The sequence below is a fragment of the Camarhynchus parvulus genome, chromosome 1A, assembly GCF_901933205.1.
Source record: "Camarhynchus parvulus chromosome 1A, STF_HiC, whole genome shotgun sequence".
NCBI classification, from domain to species: domain Eukaryota; kingdom Metazoa; phylum Chordata; class Aves; order Passeriformes; family Thraupidae; genus Camarhynchus; species Camarhynchus parvulus.
This window is the reverse complement of record NC_044586.1, coordinates 5368638-5395863: the sequence shown is the minus strand read 5'-3', so window position 1 is coordinate 5395863 and position 27226 is coordinate 5368638. Positions and strand designations below refer to the sequence as shown.

General features: G+C 43.6%; 2 protein-coding genes across 3 annotated transcripts in view; both read left to right on the top strand.

Annotated features, from left to right (window-relative positions):
• The window catches only part of WNT5B (Wnt family member 5B), a 66639-nt gene extending 64769 nt beyond the window's left edge, over nt 1-1870 (top strand). Inside the window, exon 5 of the mRNA XM_030959554.1 lies at nt 608-1870. Coding sequence (XP_030815414.1) covers nt 608-1066 — 459 coding nt within the window. The 3' untranslated portion in view covers nt 1067-1870. The remainder of the gene's footprint in view (nt 1-607) is intronic.
• Nucleotides 1871-10121: 8251 nt separating this feature from the next.
• ADIPOR2 (adiponectin receptor 2) overlaps nt 10122-27226 on the top strand; it is a 44559-nt gene continuing 27454 nt past the window's right edge. Inside the window, exon 1 of one of the 2 annotated variants that reach the window (XM_030959617.1) lies at nt 10122-10207. The gene's annotated coding sequence lies outside the window, so the exon portion shown is untranslated. Of the gene's footprint in view, nt 10208-10432; nt 10544-27226 lie in introns of those variants that run through there. The other variant, XM_030959618.1, reaches the window with a different exon arrangement.

Below are 27226 nucleotides of genomic sequence, written 5' to 3'. Positions count from 1 at the left end.
TGAATGGGAAAAACATGCCACACCGTGGAGGTCAAGCTTAAAAGCTTCTTAATATCTCACTAGATATACTTTTCTGCAGCTTAGGGAGTTATTTTAGACAAGTGTTAATACACGAACCATTGTTCTATTTGTTTTTTACTTTTCTACTTTTTACATCATTTCTCTGCTGACCTATCTCATGGCTACTGCTTAGCTCTAATCACAGTTCTACTGTCTCTGAGGCCTGCCTTTTGCAGCTTTCCCAAAACCCTCTGATTTTATGGATTCCCACAGTCTGTGAGGTGGGGAGTTTCCAGAGTCCATGCAAAGAGGGCTCCTTCCTTTTTTCTCCTGCTCTTGACCCTGCTCTCAAGCCAGAAAGAAGGTCGGGTGAGGAAGTCGTGTTTGCAGGCGGTGTGACCAGAAATAGAAAGTCTTAGGGAACAGGAACGCAGCAGTCGCAACAGGGGGAGGAGAAGACCTTTGTCTCCTCTGAAGGGCGAAACAACAGAAATTGCGGGATAATCAAAGCGCTTCTGAGAGCGCCATGAATTCGTTGTAATTAAGCCAGCTGCCAGTGCAGCAGGAATAAACACAGCCCTGCCTGATTGCATTTCTCTCCCCACAGGCCGTGTACAAGCTGGCAGACGTGGCCTGCAAGTGCCACGGCGTGTCGGGCTCGTGCAGCCTCAAGACCTGCTGGCTGCAGCTGGCCGACTTCCGCAAGGTGGGCGACCTGCTCAAGGAGAAGTACGACAGCGCCGCCGCCATGCGCATCAGCCGCAAGGGCAAGCTGGAGCTGGTCAACAACCGCTTCAACATGCCCACCCAGGAGGACCTGGTCTACGTGGACCCCAGCCCGGACTATTGCCTGCGTAACGAGACCACGGGCTCGCTGGGCACCCAGGGCAGGCTGTGCAACAAGACCTCGGAGGGCATGGACGGCTGCGAGCTGATGTGCTGCGGCCCGGGCTACGACCAGTTCAAGAGCGTGCAGGTGGAGCGCTGCCACTGCAAGTTCCACTGGTGCTGTTATGTCAAGTGTAAAAAGTGCACAGAGATCGTTGACCAGTACGTCTGTAAATGAAAGGAGCTGCCAAAGCGACAAATCTATATTATATAAATCTATATAAATATATTTTATATTTGTATAAATAAACAGATTATAATAATTAAAGAAGCTTATTTAAGAGACATTTTGGTTTTGAAATTTCCCCCCCCCCATCAGGCCAGCCTGCTGGGAATCTGTCTTTGGGTGCATCTCCCCTCGGATGCTTCAGTCAGGCTGAAGAAGCTGAGGAGGTGCTGGCAAAGCACACCAGCATGTGCTCTTTCATTACAGAAAGAAAGACAGTGAGAAGAAGAGGAGTGGGTTCTTTCTTCTCTCTGATCAGTAAATCTCAGCATTTTGGAACAGTTACTGCACACTGGAAATTACAGCCAGTCATGGGTGAGTCCTAGTTATTCAGATTTCAAATCCTGCACTGGGAAATTTGGAACTGATTCCTGATCCCTCTAAAGGGCTTTGTCACATTTAGAGGGAAGGTTAGTTAAGGCTACGTGAGTATGGCTTAAAATCCAGAGTCTTGTAAACCATTCCTGGATGCTCCCCAGACCACAGTGGGGTAGAGGAAAGTTCACAGCCTGCTGTTGTGAAAAGGGAAGGTTCAACCTGTGGCTGACCAGTGCACAGCCTGGCAGTGCTCATGAAGCCAGCACCTGGCTCTTCTGTACTACCTGGGCCAAGGGAAATCTGCCCAGCTCAAACCACATTGGCTGTGTGTGTGAGGGATTTTTTTTTAATTTTCCTTTAACTCCCATGCTGATACTTAATTTTTCAATAGAGAGGAAAAGCTGCCGGTGCCAGGGATATTTTCAAAGTATGTTTTGTCAGTGGAAAGAAGTGTTGCACACACACACATGCTCATAGCTGCGCTCCTCATCCTGCTGCCAGTTCTCCTCTCTGAAGTGGCTGCAGGTGGTCACCTTGTTCAGCTCTATTAAATCCTCCTCACCACCAGCCCAGTTGTATAGTTTCTCTTTAACATTAAAAAATGCCCCTCAATGACATTTCTTTTCCTCTGTTGCTTGTGTATACGCCTGTTTTGTTTTATTCTTTTGGTGAGGTTCTTTTATTTTGCTGCTCTGTGTTTCAGAGGGCAGGGTCTGTGCTCTTCCCTGGCATAAGCCAACCACAGGAATGTTTGCTCCCAGGGTGTGGGTGTGTGTTCACTGTGGAAGTCTTCTCTGTATTTTTCCTTGGTAATAAAACTGTACCAGGGCAGAAGGCATTACCAAAGTCTGCTAATCAGTCTTACCACATTGGGATTTTAGTACAATCCAATTCATAAAGCAGGGAGCAAATGCTGTTTCTAGCATAAGACATTTCCTGTACCTCTCAGCATCTGCAGAGTTCATTTGCAGTCAGAACAATCAAGAGAAGCCAATTCCCAAAATAAAAGGGTTTGCTAATATACATCCGCTTTGTTACTGACACCGCAAGGGTGTTGGGGCTTTTTTCCCTGTAAATTTTAAAATGCTTAAAATATGCCAATAAGCAATGAGCCAGTCATGAAGATTATTATTTTTATATTAAACCTCTGTTTCTTATAAAACATTGCAGTTTTACAGATTCCACCATTTCAACCACCAGAGAACAATTTATATGTACCTTTCATATTTCAAATATTTGAGGACTCCAGAAAAGCACAAGGAAGAGAAATTATGCTTAATAATTAGGAGCTGTTGTTTTTTTAAACCAATGTGTCCAGTTTTTATTTTATTTTTTTTTACATCCAACAGGCAATATATTTGCTGGCATCCCAGAATGCAGTTTTTTGGAATACAAACAGTGGTCTAGATTTACTTTATTATATAAAATCCAAAGCCAGTGGTATTGTAATTCAAAGTAACGGAAATAGTTTTCCATGCATGGAAAAAATGTGAATGCAGTGGCCCGATCCAACTTCCATTAAACTTCAGTGGGAGTTGGACTGAGCCCAAGATGGGATCAAATGTGTGAGCTATTCACTCCTGGGATACTCTGTTTGTAGCCCAGTAATAAAATTTGCTCTACCTTGGACACATCTGAAAAAGACCTTTCCTCCCACCACTCTCACCTCATGTTCTTGTCCATCCTTCTTGCATCGGTGCTTGAAGGTGTCAGCTCTTTGTATATGACACCCTCAGGCATTGTTAATGTGTCTAATACTTCTAAATTACTTCATCTGGCCTTTCTGATAAAGACCACACATTTTAGGGAGTCACAACTCTCCTTGTGGTTTGGCACCACAATTAATTTTGTGGGTGTAAGCAACTCTGGGAGCGGAAAAGTTGGCATTGTTAGGGCTGCTATTCATCTGGGTGTCCCTGGATATGTCCTTCTTTTTCCACCAAAAATGTTGTCTGGATGGAAAAAAATATGTGTTTTGGCCTTTTTGTCCCAGCATTCCAGACCTCTGGCAGGCTGGTTGGAGCCAGCAGTTCCTACTGGACTGGGACCATATAGTGATAGGAGAGAAGTGACCATTAGATTTCTTTCCTCTCTCTTTTTTTTTTCAGGTTTCAGTAATTTTAGATTTTCTGGGAATTTTGTATCCAAAAATTTGATCCCACTGTACTCTAGCTTTAAACTTAATTTCAATGGCACTCCCACATAAAAGAACCTCCTTAGGGTGGTGGTAAGTATAAAATAAGAGCACAGACAGACTGGCTGGATGCAAATCCAAAGGAAGTCAAACAGAAAGCTGCAGCAGAACTGCTTCTTTCCCATGGAAGGTAAAAAGTGATGGATTTTAAGTTGTGCCTTATTTGATGCACAAAGTGATAGAAAGGGGTGTGGTGGGGCTGGGAGCTGAGCTTAATTCTGAGCCCTGCTGATAATCTGCTGTGTAATTTTCACATAGTTATTTAATTTGTTTACATTTTAGCCTCCAGCCTCCTCCTGTATAAAACAAGGAGCGGGATACCTCCTTTTCCTGTAAAGCTCTTTGAGAAACGTGGCTGAAAAAAAGTTTTAATTGAAGGCTGAGGTTCTCTGCTCATTAACTCTGGCAGGCAGCTGTATCCTCATTGTGTGGGGACGCTCAATTTGGCACAGAGAGGCTCAGCAGCACCTTGCAGGGTCGGAGGGGGCTGCTGAGGGGCTCAGCAGGAACCTCAGAGGGTCTGTAGCAGCAAAACATGACTCTGGCACAATGCTGGAGGCAGGGCAGTGCTACAAAAGAGAGGTCAACTCAGGGCTTGTTTATTTATGGGTATTGAAGATCTTGTAGCTAAAGTAAGGCTTAGGGAGGTCAGCCTGGTTTCTGCCTGCTCAAATTCTGTTTGCAGTTTCACGTGGATAAGATGCTCACACAGCACTCTGTTATATGCTGTGGTCTGGTAACTGGCTGCCACATTCCAGCCCTGAAGTTGCTGCACTTCAAGGCTGATAGAAATGGCCACCCTTAAGTCATGTAAAACTACAATATTTTGGGCTTAAAGGCACTGTGCAAATATACTGTTACTGCCAGGTAGTGAGCATGGGCTCCCAAACAGAGCAGAACAGGATGCAAATCTGTCATCATTTTCCAGCTGGCAACTCCTGCCTAAGTTACAGTGGGAATGAATGAGGCCTCAGTGTGCTCTGCTGCAAGGTAAGCTAAGCAATAGCTGATCCCAGAAGAGAAACTTTCAGTTGATATTAATCATGCTACAAAGAAGGTTCTGAGAAGTTTGTGAGAAAATTTAAATGAACCTTTTAACACTGCTGAACTTCAGGCCTCTTGAACCATTTGGAGGCTCACAATCTTTGTCCCCAAAAAGTCTGTGCCTGCAAAGAGCTCAGTGTAGCAAAGTGGCCTTTTGCAATTCAGGAAACTGCCACGTTGAATCCAGACATGCAGCACTGGTGTAACTTGTACTTTCTCTATGGACCAAAGTTTGTTCCCTATGGACCCTGAGAAAGCACAAATGAAGCAGATCTTGTTCAGTCATATGAAATCAAACATGCAAGAATCTCTCTCTGCACACTTGACCCCATCCAGGGAGAACCCTAGTAGGTTTAAATTACGCTGTGGGAGCAATTCCTCATCACCTGTGGCTACAGAAATATAGACAGTATTTTCATCTGCTGACACAGCCACAGAACATCCCAAGGAGACCTTGGGAAATACCTTCCAGTAACTACAGGGCATTTCTCAAGTGTCTGTCACACGGCTATTCCAGAATCAGCTGCTTATATGGTCATTAACTTTCATTTAGCTTTTGTTTAACTCTATTTCAGGTTAAATAGTTTCTAGCAGATACTCTGTGAAGGGAAATTCACTGAAGGGCAGGCTGTGAAGGAACTGTCATAGGACACACAGCAGATGTGAACTTAAGATCCTTTTCTTCTCCCAGGCAGACTCTGGCTACGTCTGATCCCTGGGACACAGAGATGCATCCCATCTCCTTGGTGCAGATGTGTATCCTGGCCACATTCTAACTCCCTGGCACCAACACCCTGTATGCAGAGGCTTGTGGATGCAGAGGCTGTCCAGTGGGTAGCCTGTCCCAGCTCCAGGCTTTGGGACTGGGCCACCTCCTCCATACCAGCTCTCAAGTCTAAATATAACCAGCTCAAAGATAAGCAAAGGTTAAATTTCTGTGCCCAACAGAACATGTACCAGAAAGGACAAAGAGAATCATGATCAGCAGTTGTGAATCCCTAAATAACAATAATAAACCCCCCACTATGATACAATGATCACAGTTCCATCCATCAGTCTTCTCCTGCAGGACCTGGAGTTGTCACTAAAATCTGTTGTTTCTTAGCTCTGTTTAAATGACAGTTGATTTTTTAAAAATTTTTTTAAATTAGAATTCAAAAAGGTATGACCTACATGATAGCACTTCCTTGAAGATAGAAAGAGAGAAAGGGGGAGCAAACAGGGTCAGGAATTCTCCCCGTGAGCAGAGATAAAATGCAGCAGCCATAAAAAGAACCACTAAATACTGCCCTGTGACACTCGAGTTGGACACCTGCCCTAATGTCACAGTTCCCTCTCCATGTCACCCACCCAATGCAAGCTGTCAGTAGTGGCAGCAGTTCCAGCTGTTTGGAATGTGGTGGGTGCAGCAGGCACCAGGCTTCAGCTGCCTGGCTGAGTGGGTGGAGAGGGTGGGACCCTTGCTGATTTGGGAGGAGAGGAAGACTCTGATAAGGAAAGAACATAAAGAGAGTGAGCAGAAGCTGTTTTGCTGGGAGGTTGCAGTGCTTCCCCCAGGCCATTTCCCCATCCATTTTCCCCTTTTCTCACCCATTTTCCCCTTTTCCCACATGGTGGCAGCTGTCCTGGGGACAGAAGGGAGCTTCTCAGGTATGTTTGCCAACAGAGATGAAGCAGTTTAAAGGCTTGCAGCAGTAACACAATCCTGAAAAAAAAGAAAAAGAAAAGAAAAAAGGTCCAGGCTCTTGCTTACCCTAAGGCAGTTTTATTCTGAATCATCATTTGTCTTGTGGCTGTTCCTAGAATGCCACATTGCTGTGTCACAAGCCCTTCACAAGACTCCCAAAACATCCAGATGATGCTGGATGGAGCATAATCATGCCAATACTGCCTTTCAGGGGAAAAATACGAAAATATGTGGGGTAGACCCAGTGTTGGAGCTAAGTGTAACCCTGTCTTGTCCACAGGCTCAAGGAGCTGCACAAGGATTTAGCATCTCCTTGGCCTGAGCAAACACCACCTAAACCAGTTTTTTAGAGCAGCAGCTCTCTGCAGTTCACTGTGATGATTCTGGCCAGGCTCAGTTTCATTTGCCGCAGGCAGATTTGTTTTCTCTTGCTCGGGAACAACAGAGTTAACCAGTAATGACCTGCCAACTTCCACAAATCACAGGGCTGTGTATGTAGGACAGACTCATTCTGAAGGAATTAAGGCAATGAACGTTTTATTACTGCTACATTTTCTAGGAATCATCTGCAGATGCCCAGGCAGTACATAACTCTGTTTTTGAAAATGTGTTTTACTGTTTTGCAGGGCACAGCTTTGCTTTTTGATTTCCAGCCTCTTGAACCAGAATAAACTACCCAAATTCCTTTTATTTAATATTTATTGAATCAGTATTCCTATCTCATTTTCCCTTTTAATTGGCTGCATACACGTTAAGTTATGGGGACAGGAAATGACAGATGAAAATGACATGCAGTCTTTACGTATATTTTTCGTCAATGAAGCTCAAAATATTTTCAAATCATTAGCGCCATTTTACAGAAGAAATCCTGAAAGACAGGGCAGGAAATACTTCATCCGACAGGCACGGGGTGGAGCTGGAGCAGCCACTGCAGCTGCTGCTCCCCGTGCTGCTGCCCAACAGCTGTCAAAGCACATCTTGATTGATGAGAGAAACCGTAAGTGTGTGTAAGAGTGAAACTGTAGTGTTCAGTACCTACCTTGCTCCTTTCACAGTAACAAAAACTTTCATGACTGTGCAAGATGGGACCTATTTTAAAAGAGACAGCAGGGAATCATAGTTTTATAAACAGAGTTTTAAGGAATGGGCAGGATGTATTTATTGTTTGTGGGTATTAGGGATCAAAACTACTCAAATATTAATTTATAGGGATAATTTTGCTTCCTTTAACTATCTCTTTCACACTCACTGATTTGAGCTAAAATTTCTGGGTGTGGGGACAACTGTAAAGCACTAAAGTACACAGAGCCACGCAAATTACAGACAGGCTCTCCAAACCACTCTGTTATTCTCCCTGGCAATTGCTAATTGTCCTCCAACAGAGTAGTGTTCCTTTCATGTTTTCACTGGTCTCACTGTAAAACATGCAGGTGTAGGGTTTCCACCATTTTCCCCAAGGACACTGTTTTGGGAGGTGAAATCTCCACGTCGCAGAGGTTTTCCCACTGCTCAGCCAACACTTCCCGTTCCTTAACAGGGCAAGTTCTTGTTCTCTTTGGTGCTCCCCCTCCATGCCTCTACACCAGACACAGGGGTTTGGGCCCTGCACAGGCAGGCCAGTCTGTCCAGTGAGGCCTCTTCCCCCTCCTCCAGCTGCCATGGACACAGGGATGTCCACACCACAGAATCACACACTGGGTCAGGCTGGAAGGGACCACAGTGGGTCATCTGGTCCCACCTCCCTGCTCAAGCAGGGCCATCCCAGAGCATGTGACCCAGGACTGTGTCCAAATGGTTCTGGAATGTCTCCCTAAAGGGAGATTTCACACTCTCTCTGTACATTCTGTTCCAGTGCATGGTCACTCGTACAGTAAAGAAGTTCTTCCTCATATTCTGGTGGAATTTCCTGTGCATCAGTGTCTGCCCATTGCCTCTTGTCCTATTCCTTGGCATCACTGAGAAGAGCCTGGCTCCATCCTCTTGGCACCCCCATCCAGATGCATTCAGACCCCCACTGAGGTCCCCTCCCAATGCTCTCTTCTAGTGCAAAAAAAAAAATCTCAACTGGCATTTAAACAGAGACAAGAAACAAGAGATTTTAGTGACAGCTGCAGGTCCTGCAGGAGAAGACTGATGGATGGAGGCCATGAGCATGATATGATCATTGTGTTATAATAAGGGGTTTGTTATTTTTGTTTGGGGATCTACCACTGCTGATCATGGTTCTTTTTGTCCTTTCTGGTACGTGTTCTGTTGGGCACCTTCCCTGCAGTGAGTTGTGCTGTGCCTGGATGGCTCTGGGCTGTTCCCACAGGTGGCCTGGTGGTCATGAAGTGCTGGGGTTTCCCCTGACGCTGATTCCGAGAGGAGAGGGTGACACTGCCTGCTCAGCAAAAAGGGGAACTCCCCTCCAGCCTGGAGGCCATCGCTGGGGCTGGAAACTCCGTTCTTTGCCAATCCCTTCCGTTCTTTGCGCACAACAATCCCATGTAGCGATACAGGCTGGGGACAGAATATCGGATTATCAGGCGACCCCAATGTCTGGGAAGAATGATGTGCAGAACTCCATAATATCAGAAGGCTAATTAATTACTTTATTGTACTATATTAAATTGATACATACTATACTACATCATACTTACTTCTAACTAACTACTGGAAAAGCCGTGACTGTCAGCCGACAGTCCTGACACACACACACACACACACACATGTGGATCCAATTGGTCAATGAATCAAAACACCATCACCAGAATCCAATCAAGCAATCCCTTCAGGTAAATAATCTTCCAACACATTCCACATGTTCAAAACAAGAGCAGCAAGCAGAGATAAGAATTGTTTTTCTTTCTTCTCTGCTTCTCACAGCTTCTCTCTGTTCAGAGGGCATGTGAATACCACAACAGAGTGGCTGGAAAGCCAGCTGGAAAAGGAGCTGGGAGTGTATTTCAGCAACCAGCTGAACACAAGCCAGCAGCATGCCCAGGTGGCCAAGGAGGCCAGTGGCATCCTGGCCTGGATCAAGAAGATCGTGGCCAGCAGGAGCAGGGCAGTGATTGTCCCTCTGTACTGGGCACTGCTGAGGCCACACCTCGAGTGCTGTGTCCAGCTCTGGGCCCTTCACTTCAGGAAGAACTTTTTGGTGCTGGAGCAATATGACGGCAATGAAACTGGTGAAGGGTCTGAACACGTTTCACAAGGAGCAGCTGAGGGAGCTGAGGCTGTTTAGCCTGCATGAAAGGAGGCTCAGGGGAGATCTTATGGATCTGCACAACTCCCTGACAGGAGGGTGCAGCCAGGTGGGGGTCTGGCTCTTCCCCCAGGCAACAGCGACAGGACCAGAGCACATAGTCTTAAAGTGCCAGCTGAAGGCTTAGGTTGGACATGAGGAAGAACTTCTTTACAGAAGAATGACTGGGCTGCCCAGGGAGCCGGGGGAGTCACCGTCCCTGGGGGTGTTTACGAAAAGAGTGGACATGGTCTAGACAACATGGTGGCGTCTGGCCACAGGCTGCACCCGATATCTCAGAACTCTTTCCCCATGGGTTCCAGGAATCTGTTCCCGGCAGAGAGGGGGGTGACCCCGGTCCCAGGCCCCGCTCCGCTGCGGCTGCGCGCCATCGGCGCCACCTCCTCCGTGCGCGGCCCGGGCCGGGCCGGGCCCGCTCCGCGTCCTTCCGGCCCCGGGCGCGCAGCCGCGGCGGCGCCTCCCGCATTGGCGGCGGCGGCCTCGTGCGATGGTGACGCCGTAGGGCCGGAGGAGGCGGCGGCCGGGCCGGGCGGGCGGCGGCGGCGGCAGCGGCGGCCGCGGGACGGGGGCGGCGGCAGCACCTCCGCCGGCCGTTGCCAGGTGAGCGAGCGCCGGGCAGCCGCGGCCGCGCTCGCTCCGCGGGGGCTGCGCGGCCCGGCCGCGGCCCGCGGGGCTCGGGCTGCCCGCCCGGGCGTGCGGCCGCTCTTCGGGGCGGCGGGAGGGACCCGCGGCGGGCGGGCGGCCTGCGCTGGGGTCGCTACTGGCGGGGCGGGAGGCGGGCGGAGGGCGCTGGCCGCGCCGGGCCGGGCCGGGCCCTGCGGGCGAGCGGAGCCCTCAGGCAGCGGGTGCGTTCGGGGCACGGCGGAACACCGGGAATCGCCGGCTGCGGGAGGAGGCTTTGGGCCAGTGGAGCGCTCTAAGTGGGTCAAGAGCACCGTAAGTGGGTCTTGTTTATAGCCTTCCGTGCACTTGTTGCTTGTGAGGGCAGGGAAATCTGCTGCTGCGCCTGAAAGCTTCTTACGGAGGCAAGAGAAGTAATAATTCCTCCGCTTGCACAGTATGGAAGCCCTTTTTGACAGCAGAGTGTTTTTAAGTGCTTATATCTATAAACACTGGAGTTACTAACAGTAGATAATGTAATATAAATATTTGATATTAGGGTAAGCACAGTTTGGATATTCTCAAGTGGCATCAGAAGAAACTTTTAAAAAAGTTTTGTTCTTTTTTTTTTTTTATTCCTGTGAGAATCAGGTGTTTATCTCTTGTTTGCTTGGGATGAACAACAAAGACGTTGAAACATATGGTAATCGGCTGGAAAACAAAGAAGAGATGACAGCTGTTGTTCTTTGCTGGGGTTTTCAAGCAGTGTTAGTTTCTTCTTGTGCTTGTCTTTGCCTTACAAGTCAGATGATTTTGTAGCTTCCGTAGAGGTGTGGGCATTTGTTTTGAGAAAACCATTTATATTAAATTAGAACTTTTTTTTGTCACTTTGTGTATGTAAACTATCATGCACTTGTCACACAGCAGAAAAGCTTTTAGATGTTACCTCTCGTTTAAAGAAACTTTGTGTTCTTCGGTGCAGCATTGAAGCTTTTCAGGCAGCTGAATTGTCTTGTGTATCACAGCCGTGTTGTGTATTTTTAAAAATGGATCGAATTTTATGAAACTGGCCAGGCCCTCTGGGCAAAGCCTTCTTGGCATAATCTGGTTTTGAGTCGATGTCTTAGAGTGTAATTTAAACTGCTGTTTTCACTCCCTTGCTGTAGTCAGTGTCAGGGAGTATCGAATTTCTGGCTTCGTCCTGGCTCTGGGCTTCACAGGTCTGTTCTGGAAGTCACTAAAGAGCTGTGTGCTGCACAGCACTCAGAGTTGTAAAAATCCTCAGAGTCCCTTCTGTAGTATTTCAGTGTGGAGGTGCTTGTTTGCTGCAGAAGCTTATTGAGACTACTTCAGATTTGTGGTAGCTGCTGTAACAGAGCAAAATATGTTTGTGATCAACAAAAGTAGGCGTTGTGTCTTGGAGTTATGGGTGCAGCACGATCATGAAACATGGCCAGTTTTCCTTGTTATCTTTGGCTGTGACCTAGCCTTGTTTATAGGAGAAAGGAAGTTTGTGTTACGAGTTCCTTTTTTTTCTTTTCCTGTAGGGTTGCCAGCCACTTGCAGTTAAGATGATTTCCTGCTGTGGTGTTTGCATTATAGGGATAACTTATTAACAATGTGTGAACTTCATCTGTTCTGTGACACTTAAACCTGTAAGAAGACTATAAGTGTGTGTTAGTAGGCAACTTAAAAGGAGGTCATTGTTGTGTTGGAGCTGTAAGATTGATTAGTTGGTACAATACAGAAATTATTATTGTCTGAGCTGACAACTAAATATGGTTGTGAATATGGTTGTTGGCAGCTTTGCTGTGAAAGCCATGGAGGATAGTTGCTAATATGGAAAACTGAATCAGAATAAGTGATGGAGGAGCTAAAAGCTGCATCCCAACCTAGCCCAGGTTTTCAAAATGATGCTTTCTGAGCGTAAATCAGATCTGAAAACATAATGTGGTGTGAAGGACAAGAGTGTATTTTTGGCGTACTTCAAGCAAAACCTTTCATGGTGAAAATTTCTCCAGCAGATTCTTATATATTATATGTATATTCTCAAATATAGATTTAAAATGCCATGGGTAGGGAAGCTTAGATTGTCTTAAAGAGACAAGAGAGCCAGACCCATGGGGCTTTCCATCACCCCACACCCCAGCCTTTGCCCTAATGGACTTGAATCAGTGCTGTTGAGCTGGTGACATTGCTGTGAGTATGGCAAGTGGCTAGTGACCAGTGGTTTTGGCAGTGTGGGTGAGATTCAGACTGAAAGCCTGACTCCTGGACACAGGATTAGAAGGCTAAGCTTTGGAAAGCCTGTGGTTGCTCTAGGCAGGCGTTTCTGTAGATCTGTGATGAGGGAAAATTAATGGGAATTGGCAGGGCATGTAATCCAAGTGATTTTAGTGCTGGGATCTCTGCTGTTATCTCATGTCTTCAGTTGCATGTTCAAGGAGCTGTGTCAAGCATTCATGTACAAAGACACTCAATATTAGGCACTAAAAATTTGGCAAGTTTTATGGGTTTTGGATTGCATAACCATATTGTCCAAGGCACTGTGCAAAGCACAAGGCTGGCTTTCGTCAGTGGACATGCTGTTTGTACATGGGGGAAATCTTGATAAGGAAACTTCAGGAGGTCGTTGGATTATTATGCCATCAGCAATTCAAATCCTTGAACAGAAGTAGTTCTGAAATGGAAATAGCAGTTTTGAGTATTTGTGATTTGAAAGTGTCTGTCTGAGTCATTCAGTGAGTTTTCTGACAGACGGTGTTGGTAGATTTGAAAAGACGTTGCACAAGATAATGGTGGTGATTATGAAAAAATATTTGGGACAGTGTTTAAGGGAAGGACTATTAAAGTATTGTTTTCTGATAGAACTTGTTTTAAATGCTTTGTCTTTTTACAAGACTTATTTCAGCTGGTTGTACTTAACATGGTGACTGCTTCTGCTTTTTAAAGCATTCTGTCAAGAGAAGTTTAACAAAGAAACTGGTTTTCAGAAAAGAATATGGAAACAAATAAGATTCTAGTTCCAATTCTTCAAGAAAGTGATTCCTGAAAACATTTTGAACTCTCATTTGTTTACTTGAATATGCTCCTACTACTGGAACATTTGACTTTTGAAGTAGGATGTTGCAGATCAGTGTGTAAGCTAATAAGAAGCAGGAGGTGAGTTGTTTTCACATAGTTCCTGATACAGAGCTTTGAAGAGAGCAACCTCCTGCCTTCTGGGTTGTGGAGTGTGAGATGCAGACTTTCACCATCATGTAACTCTAAAACTGAACTTGCCCAGTGAGTACATATATTTTCTGGAAAGTTTGTCTCAATGGTTTGACATAAAAAATATAATCTTAGCCCAGCTTGACGATGAACCTGAAGGTTCCCTTTCAGGACAGGGTGACAGACTTTCTGTTTGCAGAGGGCTGCTCAGCACGTTGGCAGCTGGTGAGGTGATAAGCAGGCAGCCTCTCTCAGGAAAGGAGGTGCCACACAGCTTATGCTGTTGCTACTTGAGTTGAGAAACAACAAAGAACTTGAAGCGAGTTGGCAAATTAAGGTGCTCAGAAATATGAAAAGCAAATATTATATGTTGAAATAGTATTTTGCTTTTTGGTTTAACATGATTACTCATGTATTCTGGAGTTGCAGGTCTCTGCTGCTCTGTTGGTGGAGGAGAGGGTCTCTTTTTCTGACCAGGCAGGATTCTTTGGACTTCTGTGAACTGCATGTGTGTCAGTGATTTTGGGACATCTCAGGGCTGTCCTGTTAAAGGTATCCCCCCCTGTTAAAATTTAACCTATCCAGGTTAAATTGACTGCAGAAAGGGTTCTTCAAACGTATGGGTGGATGTAAATTTCACAGGACACAGAATTGTTAGTGTAGAAAAATTTGCTGCATGGTTCAGATGGATTTCAATAGCTGTGAAAATGCACTGGAGTCTGCTGGGATGTGCCAGCTGCTGTAGCTCTCTGTGAACAGGACTAATTAAGCCCTTGTGAGAACAGAAAATAGTCAGGCACTATTTACAGGAGGAAAGTGTTGGAACACGCAGAGCTGTAATCATTGGCTCTGAGGTACCTTTAGACAGCAGTAGGCAAGAGAGTAGACAATTTACTTGCAGAATGGGCTGAAAGTCATATCTGAATACTCAGAGTGGGTATTTCAGTGTTCTGCCAGCACATCTGAATGCATTGCAAGCCTGCTACAGGAAAGGCTGCTTCCTTTTCCCCCTGCTTTATTATCTTTCTGCTAGTATTTTATCTCAAAATGCTAAGTGTTCATGTTTCCCACCTAATGGTGAAAACCAAAGGTACACCAGATGTAGATCTCATAATGTTACAGTGTTGCCTGCATTTGAATAGATCCTGTGAGAGTCCAGCTGTCTGCCAGAGTGGTTTGTTGTGAAATGGTTGTTTTTCTGAGGGTATCTGTGATCATCTGCATATATGCAAAGATAAGGTGTCACTAGGCTGCTTTATCACAAGTACACCAAAGCAATTTCTCATATCTGTTCATCTAGTTTTTCTCCTTAACCAAATGAAATGCTCTTTTTCCCCAACATGTTGGTTCCATCTGCTTAGAGGATTGCAGAGACTGCCATTCTTTGTTTGAAGCCAAGGTCAATTGTGCTGCTCTGTTTGGGTCTAGAAGATGACAATTTATGTCCTGTGGAATTTTTTAGGAGATCACTGGATGTGTTAAGCAGTTCTACAACCTCTAGATAAGGGTCATTTTGCTGGTAGGAGCCTTTTGTGGGCTTTTCTCTGTTTTAATGACAGCATTCTGGCAAAGTTCCTGTTTTAGCTCCTTACTGATGGATTTTTTTATTTGTCAAGTTTGATTTTTCTCAAAATGTTGTAGTAAGTGTGTGTTAGTAAACTGGATGTTTATGGATATTTGAGTAACAGGCTGTTCCTTGAGGGAACGAGCCATGGGCCTTCCTGCTAGGAAATATTTTCTTCATGTAATTCCACAAACTTCATTGAAGGCCCTTACTTGTGCTCCTTTGATTTCTTCAAACTGTTTAGTAGGTGATACTAGATTTTGGGATGTGTAACCATGATAAGGATTTCAAGATCACATATGTCTGTACATTGTCTCTGTTTTTTTGTAAAATGCAGAACTTGTGATGGAAATGAGATAGTTGAAGAGAAGCAGTAAAAGGTGTCTTTTGAGAGCAAATACCAACTTTGGCTACTTAGATTAAATCTGAATGGTGGTAAAATTCCATAAGTTAATCTTTAACTCTTGCCTGTACTAGAACTGTATCCATATCTCCTGCACAGCAGTGGGAGCTGTTTGAAAATGCAGTGCAAAGATGAGCATAGCTGAGACTGGCTGTGTGTCAGTCCTGAGAGTCCTGGCAGGCTTTTAGCTGCAGGAGAGGGATTTCAGCATTTGGAACAAGGAACAAGGGAGTGGCTGGCTAGTAGGACTTGGGATGTAGAGTCACATGCATTTCAGCATCTCTCAGCTGACAGCTTAGGTATGGTTTTGTCATGAAGAACACTACCCTGCATTTCCTGGTGGGCTGCTCCTGAGACTGAGCAGTTGCCATTCCCAGGTGTAAACGGAAGGATTCACTTTTTCTGTTTTCTTTCCTAATTTATGTGTTTGTCTCCATGGCTGGTGGAATTTGTGGGCATGTATTACTTGGACCAATGCTAAAGCTGTGGAGGTGGGTTAGTGGTGGTGGAATCTGGTACTTCCAGAAGTTATGAGATGATACAGGCAATTTGCTTGTAAAGAACAATGTGCTTTGCAAATTGTGTTAGTTTAAGAATTATTTGTCTGTCTGTGTGTTCTCTAGTATGGCATATGGCATTGTAAGGCTGGTCACAGCAATGTTACGCTGTTCTCAATATTAATCTTTTAGGCAAATAGTTTTTTGTTTTAATGGAACATGATTGTAGAAATCAAAGTAAGAGCCTATTCATAATTTTTATTAAAGTAGTTATGTGACAAAATGCCAACTCTTGTCTTTCTGCCAACTGTACCTTCAGTGGGGAACAAAATGGATTATTTCGGAGGTGAGTGTTTTGAGAGTTGAGAAAAGCATAACAAAGTCAACAAAAGCTTTACTTAGTGGTTTTCTGACCTTTATATGCTCCAAGCTAGAAGGAGGATGCTGAAAAAGGCTTGTGTCATGGTTATCTTAATGTCCGTGGTTAAGTGCAACTGCTCCTTGACTTCCTGCTCTGTGACATTTTAATTGGCAACCATGTGAAATCTGCAGCATTACAGAAATAGTTCAAGAAGAGATGTCTTATAAAAATCCTTTCCTTTTTACGAGCTTCACTTATGTGGGGAAGGAAGTTGCTAGGTATCTTAGACTTGATTTGTAAGGTTTTTCTCAAGGGGCAATTTTCAAATACATTTTTGGTAAAGAGAGGAAATTTAAATATAAATACAATATTATTTAAATATAAATACATGCCAATTATTTGTTCTCTTTTTAGATCATCCCCCAGAAACACAGAGTGTGATTTGCTAAAGCCTCATTTCTCTCTGTTAGGATTTTTTATAGGTGTTTCTTCTGGTGTTCTTATATCAAACAGGACTGTAATCAGTAATAAAATGTTAAAACTTTCTGGGTTACAAAAGAAATCTTTGATTCAGTAGGCAGTGACTTGTTGCTAAAGTATCTGAGGCAATGTCTATTGGTTTTAGTTACTTTGTCTGTAAAACTCTTCTAGTTTCGCCTTGAACCTATGCTCTAGAGTTTAAGGGTAGGATGTATTCTGTCTTGAAGGCAACCCCAATTTAAAGTTAAATTTATCCTTGATGGGCAGCAAGAGAAGCTGACCAAGTTTCAGAGGCCTGGCATAACTGTTTGTGTCCCAAGCACCAAGCATGTGATGCTGCTGAAAATGCCAGTTGTGTCAACTGATTTGGAAGGACTTCAGGGTACAGGTCAGTGTGGGCAAAGGGAGGGGATGTACAAGACTGTCACAGATAATACTTCACAATCTCAGATAAGGTCAGGGTTGATGCAGCAGTAGAGCTCTGCAAGACTGTGAATAACCAGGACACGTGTTGGGTTGGGGGCAGCAGAGCCTTAAAATGCTGTTGGAAAGGTGGTACAAGATGCTCTCAAAGCACATTAGTTTTTCATTCCTCCTTGTAAGCCCTTTCCAGCTGACTTTTTCTGGACTGGTTGACTGGATCAAACAGCCCCTTGTTACACGTCACAGTAAAGTCATTGTGAGAAGCAAAGCATGATCACAGAACCCATGACTGTTTTCCTCTGAAAACTCATGTCTTGGCTCTGCTTCAATAGTTCATTATTATACAAGTGCCTGAGGGCTTATCTGCCTGCAAGACTCACATGAGTGTTTTCTGTAGGCTAAGGCCATCCTTGAAAAGGCACAATTCCACATTCCTGTTCTTTTAGCAGTAAGTGGGATGTGTCCAGTAGTTCTTGTACTACCACTGGAAACCACATTACATTTTGAGAGGCTATCACATGTAGACATTAAAACTTCCTTAAAGCTCATCTTCCTTCTTGAAGATCCTGTTTTGAGGTAACACTTTCTCATTTGAAGCACAAGGGACTCATGAATTGGGCAGTAATGGAAGTAATGTCTTTGTAATAAATGCACAGTTCATAAGCATGTTATTTGTTACAGCATTCAGAGTCACAGGTAACAGTGGTGGTATTTGGGGTTGACCAAAGCATAGTTGCATAATTCCTGTTGTAGAATGACATTTAGTCATGCTAATGATGGAGCAATTGAGAATTGCTGGCACTTAAAATTAATTACTAGGCAAGCATAAAAAGGAAAGGTGGGGAGTATACTCATTGCTGCTGCTTGCATCCGAGACTGCTTCTTCAGGGGATGTGACAGGTAATGGACCAATACCAATATATTGTGCTGCTTATGGTGATCCAGTTGCTAAACAAACATGCAGGATGTGTATGTTAAAACTTCTTCTCTTCAGGGATTGCCCAGCAGTCTTTATTCATCTTTGAACTTTTGATTTGTTTGCACTGAAATCTTGGATCGTCTGGTAAGTTGTCTAGAGAATTGATTATATTAGGAAGCAAGTGGTCGGCTAGTGAAAACCAGTTCTGCTTTCTGTTGGAAATGTTGAATAAGGAAGCCATGCAACTGGGGAGGTTTTAAACTGTTGGATGTGAGGCTTTGTATAGAAATATTACCAGCACTCAGTGTACATAATGTGGTGTGTGTAATGTTGGAGCCAGATTTTCTGGCTGGTGTACTACTTGCAGTATGGATGAAGTAGGTTGTATAAATTACAAGCCTTCCCTCCTCCACTGGAGTGCAATGAATGTCAGATTGAAGCTGTCATGCTGGTGCTTTACAACTCCAGTGACACAGGATCCTAAGATAAACTCAGCCTTCATTTAGGGAAATTTTTAGGCTTTAACAACATGCCATGAAGTGAAGCAGAGAAAATGGAAATGGATTACAGGAAGTCTTCTGCGTTCCTTGCTGTTTTCGTGCTATAATATTTATGTCATAGAGGATCTCTCCCAAGCTCTGATTTCAAACTCCCATGTGGACCAAAAGCAACATTTTATATGGCTTGACAAAGGTCCCTTTTCACTAACTTCAAGTGACCTGAGGCAGATTAACATGCAGATTAATGTATTTGACAGTAATAAATCAGCTTTAACAAGTACCGAGGCAGAGATTTGTTTGGCAGAGAGTTTGCATAAGATATGGTATTTGGAGTTAAGTTGAACATTTTGTAGAGAATGATATAGTGGAGATGGTTGAAAATTTCCTGCTTTCCTTGGTTTTATGCTGATGCATCTTTATGCAATTTAGCTGTAACTGTGTGGAGTTTAAGTCAAAGTTATCTGGGTGAGTGAGCCTACAAAAATGGAAGGGTGTTAATTTAGATGAATGCATGCATTTTGTCATCCAGTGTGATGTAAATGTTTACAAGCTGCTGCATAGGACACATACTCTTGGGATATTTTCCCCTTTCTACGTAAATTTATTACATAGGGTTTTGTTTTCTTGGAGAAACAGCCTTCATGTTGATGACACATCTTTCTTGTGGGAATCTTGGGCTGTAACCTTCCCAAGCTTGAATACAAACATCAAGAGCCAGGGAGGAATTTGAGGCTACCTTCCTCACAGGTAGCACAGCTGTTTATCAAGAGAGCAGGTGTGTTGGGGAAAATTATTGCAGTGGTTGAGATAACTGCTGTGTGTATTACTCCATGTGGAAGGTACAAGATCTGTCTGTTTCGTTGTTCTCTGTTGTGTTTCTCAGAAATGAGGCTTAAGAGGAATTTGAATGTTTCTGTAACAGGGTGACAGTGTGTGACAAGTGGGGCTTCCAGATTGGAGCTGATTGTTGAAGTGAGCTGCAGGAGAATATAAAACAGTCAGAGACAGGACTGGAAGGTGTCATTCTTTCCCCCTTCAGGAGGAAAACTGTAGCAATGAATTTGTTTGTTTTTCAGTTTTGTCAGTTAGGGTTGTCGTTTTTTTTTTTTTTTTTTTTAACAAGGTGGTGGTTTTTTGGTTAGTTTTTTTCTTTTCCATTTGCACCTACTGTTCTGACTTTTGTCAGTGGAAATCAGTGACATCAAATTTTTGCTGTGTGAAATTGCTGTGTGCTGAAAGAAGTTAAAAATCATAGTTAACAGATTTTATCTAATCTGTATGTAAGAACAAAAATTAGGGCATATTGAGTGTATTGATTTCTTCAAGTGTCTAGAAAAGAGCAAGTTAATTTCATTGAAACTTGAAATTCCAGGGGAGCTATAATATAAACTAGTAAAGCTACCTCTGGCTCAGAATTCTGCCTTCATTGTGGAGTTGCTGCTTAGGCTTCTGCCTCCTGAGACTCTCTGAGCACCCTCTTGTGTGTAATCCAAGCAGGCTGTGTGATACCCACCCTGCCTCCAAGCCCTGCTGCAAAAACATCTTTCTGTTCTGGTGCTTCACTCGCTCAGTTTTCCTGCCCCTGTGTGTCACCCATGCTCAAAGTGACAAGACCTCCCTGGAGCAGAGAGACCCAGCAGCTTTGTGCTGGTTGTGCTCAGCAGGCTGTGGGTGTCACTGGGGCTGAGGTGTGGGCAGTGTGAGAGCTGTGCCTGGCTGTGTTCGTGGCCCGGGTCACTGCAGGCTGAAATCCTGACGTGAGGCTGCCAAATGTGCCAGCTTGCAGCACCTCTAACCGAGCCTTTGACTGTGCTCTGTCCCTGACCTTTCTGGTTGTACCCTTCGAGTCTGAACCCTGGCCAAGCTGCAGGGCCACCCAGCCAAGCTGACCATTCAGGGGAGAAGGCAAAAACCTGGCAGCCATAGGTTTTTTCTTTCCCCTTGTCCTCTTATGTAAGTTGCTGGCCAGAGGCTCTCAGGGTAGTGCCTGCTGGCTTCTTGGATGCCTTTGGAAGCTGTTGGTGTTCTTAGGGTGCTTTGCCTGCTGTCCCTAGGAAATTTTCTGTTCCAGCCTTCATCCTTTCTTCTACAGACATTTTTGTTTTCTGTCTCATAATAATTTGACTTCCTTCCTGTTTTATTTTGTTTGTATGCATTAGGCCCTTTGCTGTCCTTCCTCAGAGAGAGCTCTATTCTAGAGAGTTTTTTGTGAGGATGTCCTTCCCCAAGGAAGAAAATAGCTTCTGAGCATGAGTGTGCAAGCAACACAGACATGCACTGGTATTCAGAGAGGTTTTTAGAGCTAAAGGTGGCTTCATGTGCTTGATGGATTTACACTGCATATTTGTCCATTTTCCCTGTGGATCCTCATCCTGTAGCAAAGGGTTCCAAGGTTTGCCTGTTGTTGTGTCAAAAGTAATTTTTTTGTGTTTGAGGTCACCCAGCCTGATCTGCTAACTCTGTGTGACCTGACCTTGGTTGATGGGCAGTGGCTGGTATCTTAATTTTTCTTACTGTTGTTTGGGATGGTGCTGTTGTTGTAGACACAAAGATCAAGAAACCTTGTGCTTTGTTGAAATCTTAACTGCAGTTTTGAGTGGTCACCTCTGGTTTCACCTAAAGCTTTCTTTCCTATCACAAAGGAAACCTTCTCTCAAATAATGTAGTAAATGTGTAAAATGTGATGTAAAACTTACAAAACATTACACATTAACTAACACATATTAAAAATAGATATTGAATTTTGTGTTTCGTAAGTTCAAGGCTTGTTTCATTTCTTACTTGTTTACTTAGCTACAGCTGCTTGCTTATCTGCATAGGTCAGGACTTGCCTGGTTATCTGGGCAGGTTGAAGGTCTTCCAAGGTTTTCCTTCTGCTTTTTTGTCTTGTATTAAATTCACAGCACTGCTTATTGACTGTCTTAGAACTTAGAGTCTGTTATTGTCTCCTTTTTTCCCAAAATCATGTGTGCCAGTGCTGTGCTGTCAGTATTGGAAGAGCCTTTCATGCTTTCCATAGTGGTGAACCTGGGGATACAAGTGGGTAAGGCAGTGGCTTTGCTCTGTTCAGCTCTGACCCCTGTATGGAGTTCTCAGCCAGAGAACTCAGCTGGGTACATCTCTGGCATACAAATTAGTGCCTGGCTTCTATATGTAGCACTCAGCCTCTGCTGGGAAGCTTGGCCTGTGTCTTCTGTCTGTCTGTCTGTCTGTGCATATCAGGTGAATCTAAAGAGCTGTGTTGCATCTCGGTCACACCCATTGATACAGTAGCTTGTCTTCACATCAAAATGACATTAGATAGGTTATTTTTCTTACAGAGAGAGAACAAACTCATCCTAGAAAGAGGTTCTTTATTTGCTAACTCCATTGACAGTAGATGTTGTCAGCCTAAGGTATTTTTTTCTTTGCAGAGCAGCTTATCTGTGTAGTTCTACATGAATTAACACCCCTTACAGATGCAGTTGTTCAAGAGTACCTTCAGTAAGTATTTGAAAAGTAGGACAAATAACTATTCAGTAGTTTGCTGACCCAGTTCTTGCTTTCTGCTCGTGTTCCTTGTCTGGGCCCTTGTCCAGGAAATCAACTGAAATTCCTACCCTTCCTACTCTTAAGTTTGTGAAAGCTTATCGACTTGGCCATGTTTCCTTCCTGTTCTTAAAGTTTCTTAAAGCAGTGGTGTGTCTCCTGTGATATCTAGAGATTCTTTCTGCCAACAGAAAGCACAGGCAGTGAATGCCAGGCTCACTGGTTTGTGTTTGGGTGCTGCTGTAGTAACCTGTACATGTGTGTGAAAGGCTCTTAGGTACAAAACAGCACTGACAGGTCCCCCCAGCACAGAGTTCCCTCTCTGGGCTGAGAATGTTGCCAGTTCAGGTGGCCCATTTGGTTGCTTTTCCTGGGGCTGTTTCAGACCTTGTTATTCTATTGTAATTTTCCTGTAACACTTAAAGACAACAATGGATGGAGTCTTGCATTCCTTCACCTTTGTTGTTATGTTCTTGTTTGTGGACAAAGAGGGAGTGCCCCTTGTGTATGTGTCTGTTTATAAAAGTGACATGTGTGCAGGTATGGCCCAGAATTTATTGCTGGTACAATGGAAATCTTAACAGTGGGACTTAAGTTTTTCTTTCTGAAGTCTGACTAATGTTTCTAAGAAGAATGTTGCAGTTGCATACATGAAAATGCAGCTAAAATTGTAACACATGGACTTTTTGGTTTCTCTCTCTTCTCTGTGATTTATTTTCACCCTTCCATTGCTGCTCTGGGTCTTTAGGTCAGCAGCTTTGGACTGCTGGAGAGGGTAATGGAGGTTATCAGCCCTAGGAGTCATTTCTTGGGGGGAGTATGATCTGGATGTTGCCTGTTTCTTTTTCCTCTCTCTGGGATCCACTAGAGTTTCCTTGCTATCTTTGCTAATATGCTTTTATTCCTCTTTTCTTTCTTCATTGGTCTAAAGCTTCAGGTTATCTCTGAATTTATTATATATAGTGCCCTTTATGTATGTTAGGTACAATTTCTTTGTTACCTCTAAAGCCAGGTTTGCCCAGCTGCAGGTCTGCATTTTTTAACTGTGCATTGATGAGTTCTTTAGCTGTGGGGTCTCCTGGTGGCCAGGCTGTGTCCTGTCTCATATCCCATGCCTGTGCTCCTGTGCACTGCATCCTCCTTCTCCACTGTTGGCATGCTAGGCCAGTATTTCTCAACACCACTGGAAATTCCTCTTTCTGTGGAATAGAGCTAGAGGTTAAATCACACCAAGGTAAACAAGAAAATGGCATCTGGGCACTTGGAAGAGCTGCTGTCACAGCTAAGCTGCATAAAAGCTGAAGTTCTTACAGAGGAAGCCTGCTAGACCTCAGTGCTGGCCTTGTGGCTCCATGGGGAGCACATGGGCTCCTGCTGGCGTTGCTGCATTCACAGGGCTGCATGGTTATGGTTTTCCCCTCTTTCCTTGTCCCCACATCCCTGCATGTCACTTGCAAGTCTAGGAAGGGTGTTGCTGACCCTGTTATGATTCCAGGCTCTCGAGCAGGAGCAAACAATCCTGGAGCAATTCTGTCTAACCTTGCCTTGTGGGGAGCTGTGTAGGTGTGAGGGTAGCCAGTAGTGTTTAACTATGATATATATCTAACACTGCTTACTGGGAATGCCTCACATAATGCTGTGTTTTCTTTGGTGAATTTCATAATTAGAGTAAATGCTGCATTCCATGTGTGATTAAGGCAACCTGGGTGTCTAACATCAACTTTTTCTGTTTATGTGAAATCAAGCCTTTATTCTTGTTTTGTAATAAGAGATTTTCGTAAGTGTAAACTTTGTGTCTGTTTCCCTTGAGGATTTTTTTGCTTAATCTGCTGTCGTTGGAGTTTTATGTTGTAAATTATCTTCTGTAAATAGTTTGACAGAAAAAAATAATCTTTATTTTCCTGTATTGGTGCTGATTGTCACTAATCCAATGTCACTAATCCAAGTCCTCATTGTGCTTAGCAAGCAGTGTAGCTCTGTTACAAAGGGTGGATGGCAATTACATGCTTCAAAGTAAGGACACAACAAATTTTTTTGCACTGAAAGTATTAGAAGATAGGTGCTCCTCATTGCCCAGCTAATTTACAGCATTTTTTTTCAATTTCACTGTGTGTTTGGGGATTTTTTTCTGGTTTTGAGGGTTGGTTTTTTTTTTTTTTTTGAGTTGAAAGAGATCCCGAAATGATTGTCTGAATGCACCAATAAGTGGTGTTAAGTCATGGAAAACATCTAACGTGTATATTCACAAAATGCTTCTGATTGCTTGTAAGTTAACATGGAACATGTTCATGATCTTAAACTGTTTCAGTCTTAGAATTTACACTGGGATAGCTGTACTGGTTAGACCACGCACTGCAGCAAAAACCTCTGTGGGGAACACAGTGGTACTAGCAGAAAGTATTTTGGTCAAACAAACCACAGCAAGATGACATTTTGTGTGAGTCTCTTGGTCCTGGACCTGCAGATGTGTTTTGAGTTCAAGCTACAGCCCTACTTCATTTTAGCAGTATTCTCATTAGGAGACTTGGGTGTTTTGAAATCTCTCCTTAGTCATAGGACAGTAGAAAGTAAAAGATTAACTTAACATTTCTGCTTTTAAATTGCATCACTGGTGTCTTTTATCAGTGTCCTTGGTTTTGTTTCAGAATTCAAGATGAACTATGTTACCAGGAAATAAATTTATATCTGGAGGAGGGCCACTAAATGTAGGGAAGACTAAATGTTCACATCAGCTTTTCTAATTCTCAACAATATTTATCTTTAAAAACTGAAATTATTCTCTGGATATTGCATTAAGGAAGTAAAGTAATTAATAAGTAGCCTTTCCTGGACTTATGTGGAACTTCAGGCACTTGACTAAATCTGCTTGTAATTGGCATAAATTAGATGCAGTCTAGTTATGGTGGATCTGTTTCTTTTTCTTGAATTTTGGTTGTTAAAAAGGAATCTGAAAGATGATGCACCCCTTTTTTGATCCTAGACTGATACAATTCTGTGGATGTGGATGCTATTTCTACAGTGTTCCTGTAGCATTTTTGCTACAGAAAAGTAGCAACTTTTTAGTTGTCTGATTTGTGGCAAATCAACATTATGACCTTTGAGGAGAGGGATATGTGCTGTTTTCAGCTGAAGAAATGCCATTGCTGAGGGCAAGTGAAGCAGTAACTGCTTCATTCTTATTTTTCTACTAATATGGGAATAGAAACATTTTGCAAACCTGACCTGTTGGCCACAAAACAAAACACTGATGAGCAAGCTCACAACCTTATGAGTAAAGATTATCAATAAAGCTAGAGAGCAGGTGCTTCCAAAAACTGGAAAGAGTGTCAGCTTTTTACAACCTGGCCTCTATTAAAATGAGTGATCTTGGTAAGGTGCTGGTTTGCTGTGCCAGGTGTGGTCTGCCCCTGGTCAACAGGTTGTAATAAAGGCCATGATGTGTACATTAATAACAATTAAAGGTTAGGGCCAACAGATAACTGCCATTTTTTTAATAGATTACAAAAATACATATAAAATAATATCTATAAAATATCTATAAAAAAATACATGTATACAGTTAAACCTTTGGGAGTGGGGTGCTGCCCTTGGGCACCTTGTCCCGGCTGTTTCCCCAGCAGGGCTTTGAGCCACTGCAGTTGATGTGTGTGACAGCATTTCATGGCAAATGATGGTCTCGTTCCCCTCCACTGGTTAATGTTTTTCCAGAGTCACCTGGAAGGGCTTGTGACAAACATCAGAGTGCCTCTGGGGTGGGCAGCTGGGAGAAGTGGAGCTGTTTATTGCCCCAAGAGGGGAAAGTGGAACTGCCCCTCTGGGCACCAGCCAGGCCTTAAATCTGCACACCTAAATAAAGAGATGTCCACTGAGAAGTGCTGAAGGCAGCTGTCCTAATGATTTGCTGTTGGAAGTTTGCAGCCTGAAATGTGCATATTCCTCTTTGGTTTTAAAAGCATGGATGCAGTGTTTGTCTTTGTACAATTGCTCCAGGCCTTGGAGCATTTTCTGGAGCAGTAAAAGATCTTGGTTCAGTTTTTAGAGATTGGAACTCATGCTTCCTAGGAGGAAGGGTAGGGGTATGCTTGCCTATGGATTGCTGTTATGTTGGTGCCCTTTACATTCCTATGCAAAGATTCTCTCTGTAGAGGGTTAAAGGAAGTAACCTCAGTTTCATGGTGTAGCTCTGCATTTTAATGCCTGCTCCAAATGCTTTGGATTCTTCATTTCCACCCAACACTTTTGTGAATTGGATGCAAGTATGTATTCTGAATTAAAAGTATGTATTCTGAATTTTCTCTTAAGAGGAAAGTGATGTTTAATTTCAGTCTTTCACTTGTAGACAGTCTGTGATCCCAAGTGTTACTAGCATAGAAGAACTGCATCTTTTTGTTGTTGGCAGCCATGAAGCAAGTTGATGTGAGTAGCATACCATAGAAATAAAATCATAAAAGAGAAAAAGATGGGATTTTTTCACTTGGAGAAGCTGAGCCACTTAATGAAAAATGAACCAAAAGCAAGTTTTCCAGATCTGGGCTGTGGATATTTGTGGAATGTAATGTGAAAAGAACTTGAACTTCTGTTCTCAGTTCTGTACTGCTTTTGTGACAATTCACTTGGTTTTGGTTTATTGAAGAGTAGAACTGATTTACAGCAGTCATCCAATCTGTAAGGGCTGGACATTGTGCTCTGGGGGTGGGCCAACCTCTGACATAACTCTTTACTCAGTTAAAAAAACAGGGTCCGGTTTGCAGTACAAATTGGACAAATGTTGTAACAATGCAATGGGATCCTCTGAAATGGAAGCATTTCGATAATGCAGGCAGGCTGCTGGCTTGTTCCCTTTCTTTGAATCCAAATGCATCAGAATGTGCTTGATTGTTTGCCTCTGCAGCCTGCTGTGAAATAGCTCGGGCTGAAGTTCCAGTGACAGTTTACAAGTTAAAAAGACAGCTTTTTGGCCACTGACCCTCTGCGGGAGTCTAATCTTTGTTTTGTAGATGCCTCTTTATCTAGGGAAATTACATCAAGAAAAGAGGTGTTGGATTACTTCCTCATTGTTCCTCTTTGTTAAAGATGACCTCCAAAGAATTTTTACAGGCTGATTTGTACTTTTCCTTTAGGGTACATTGAG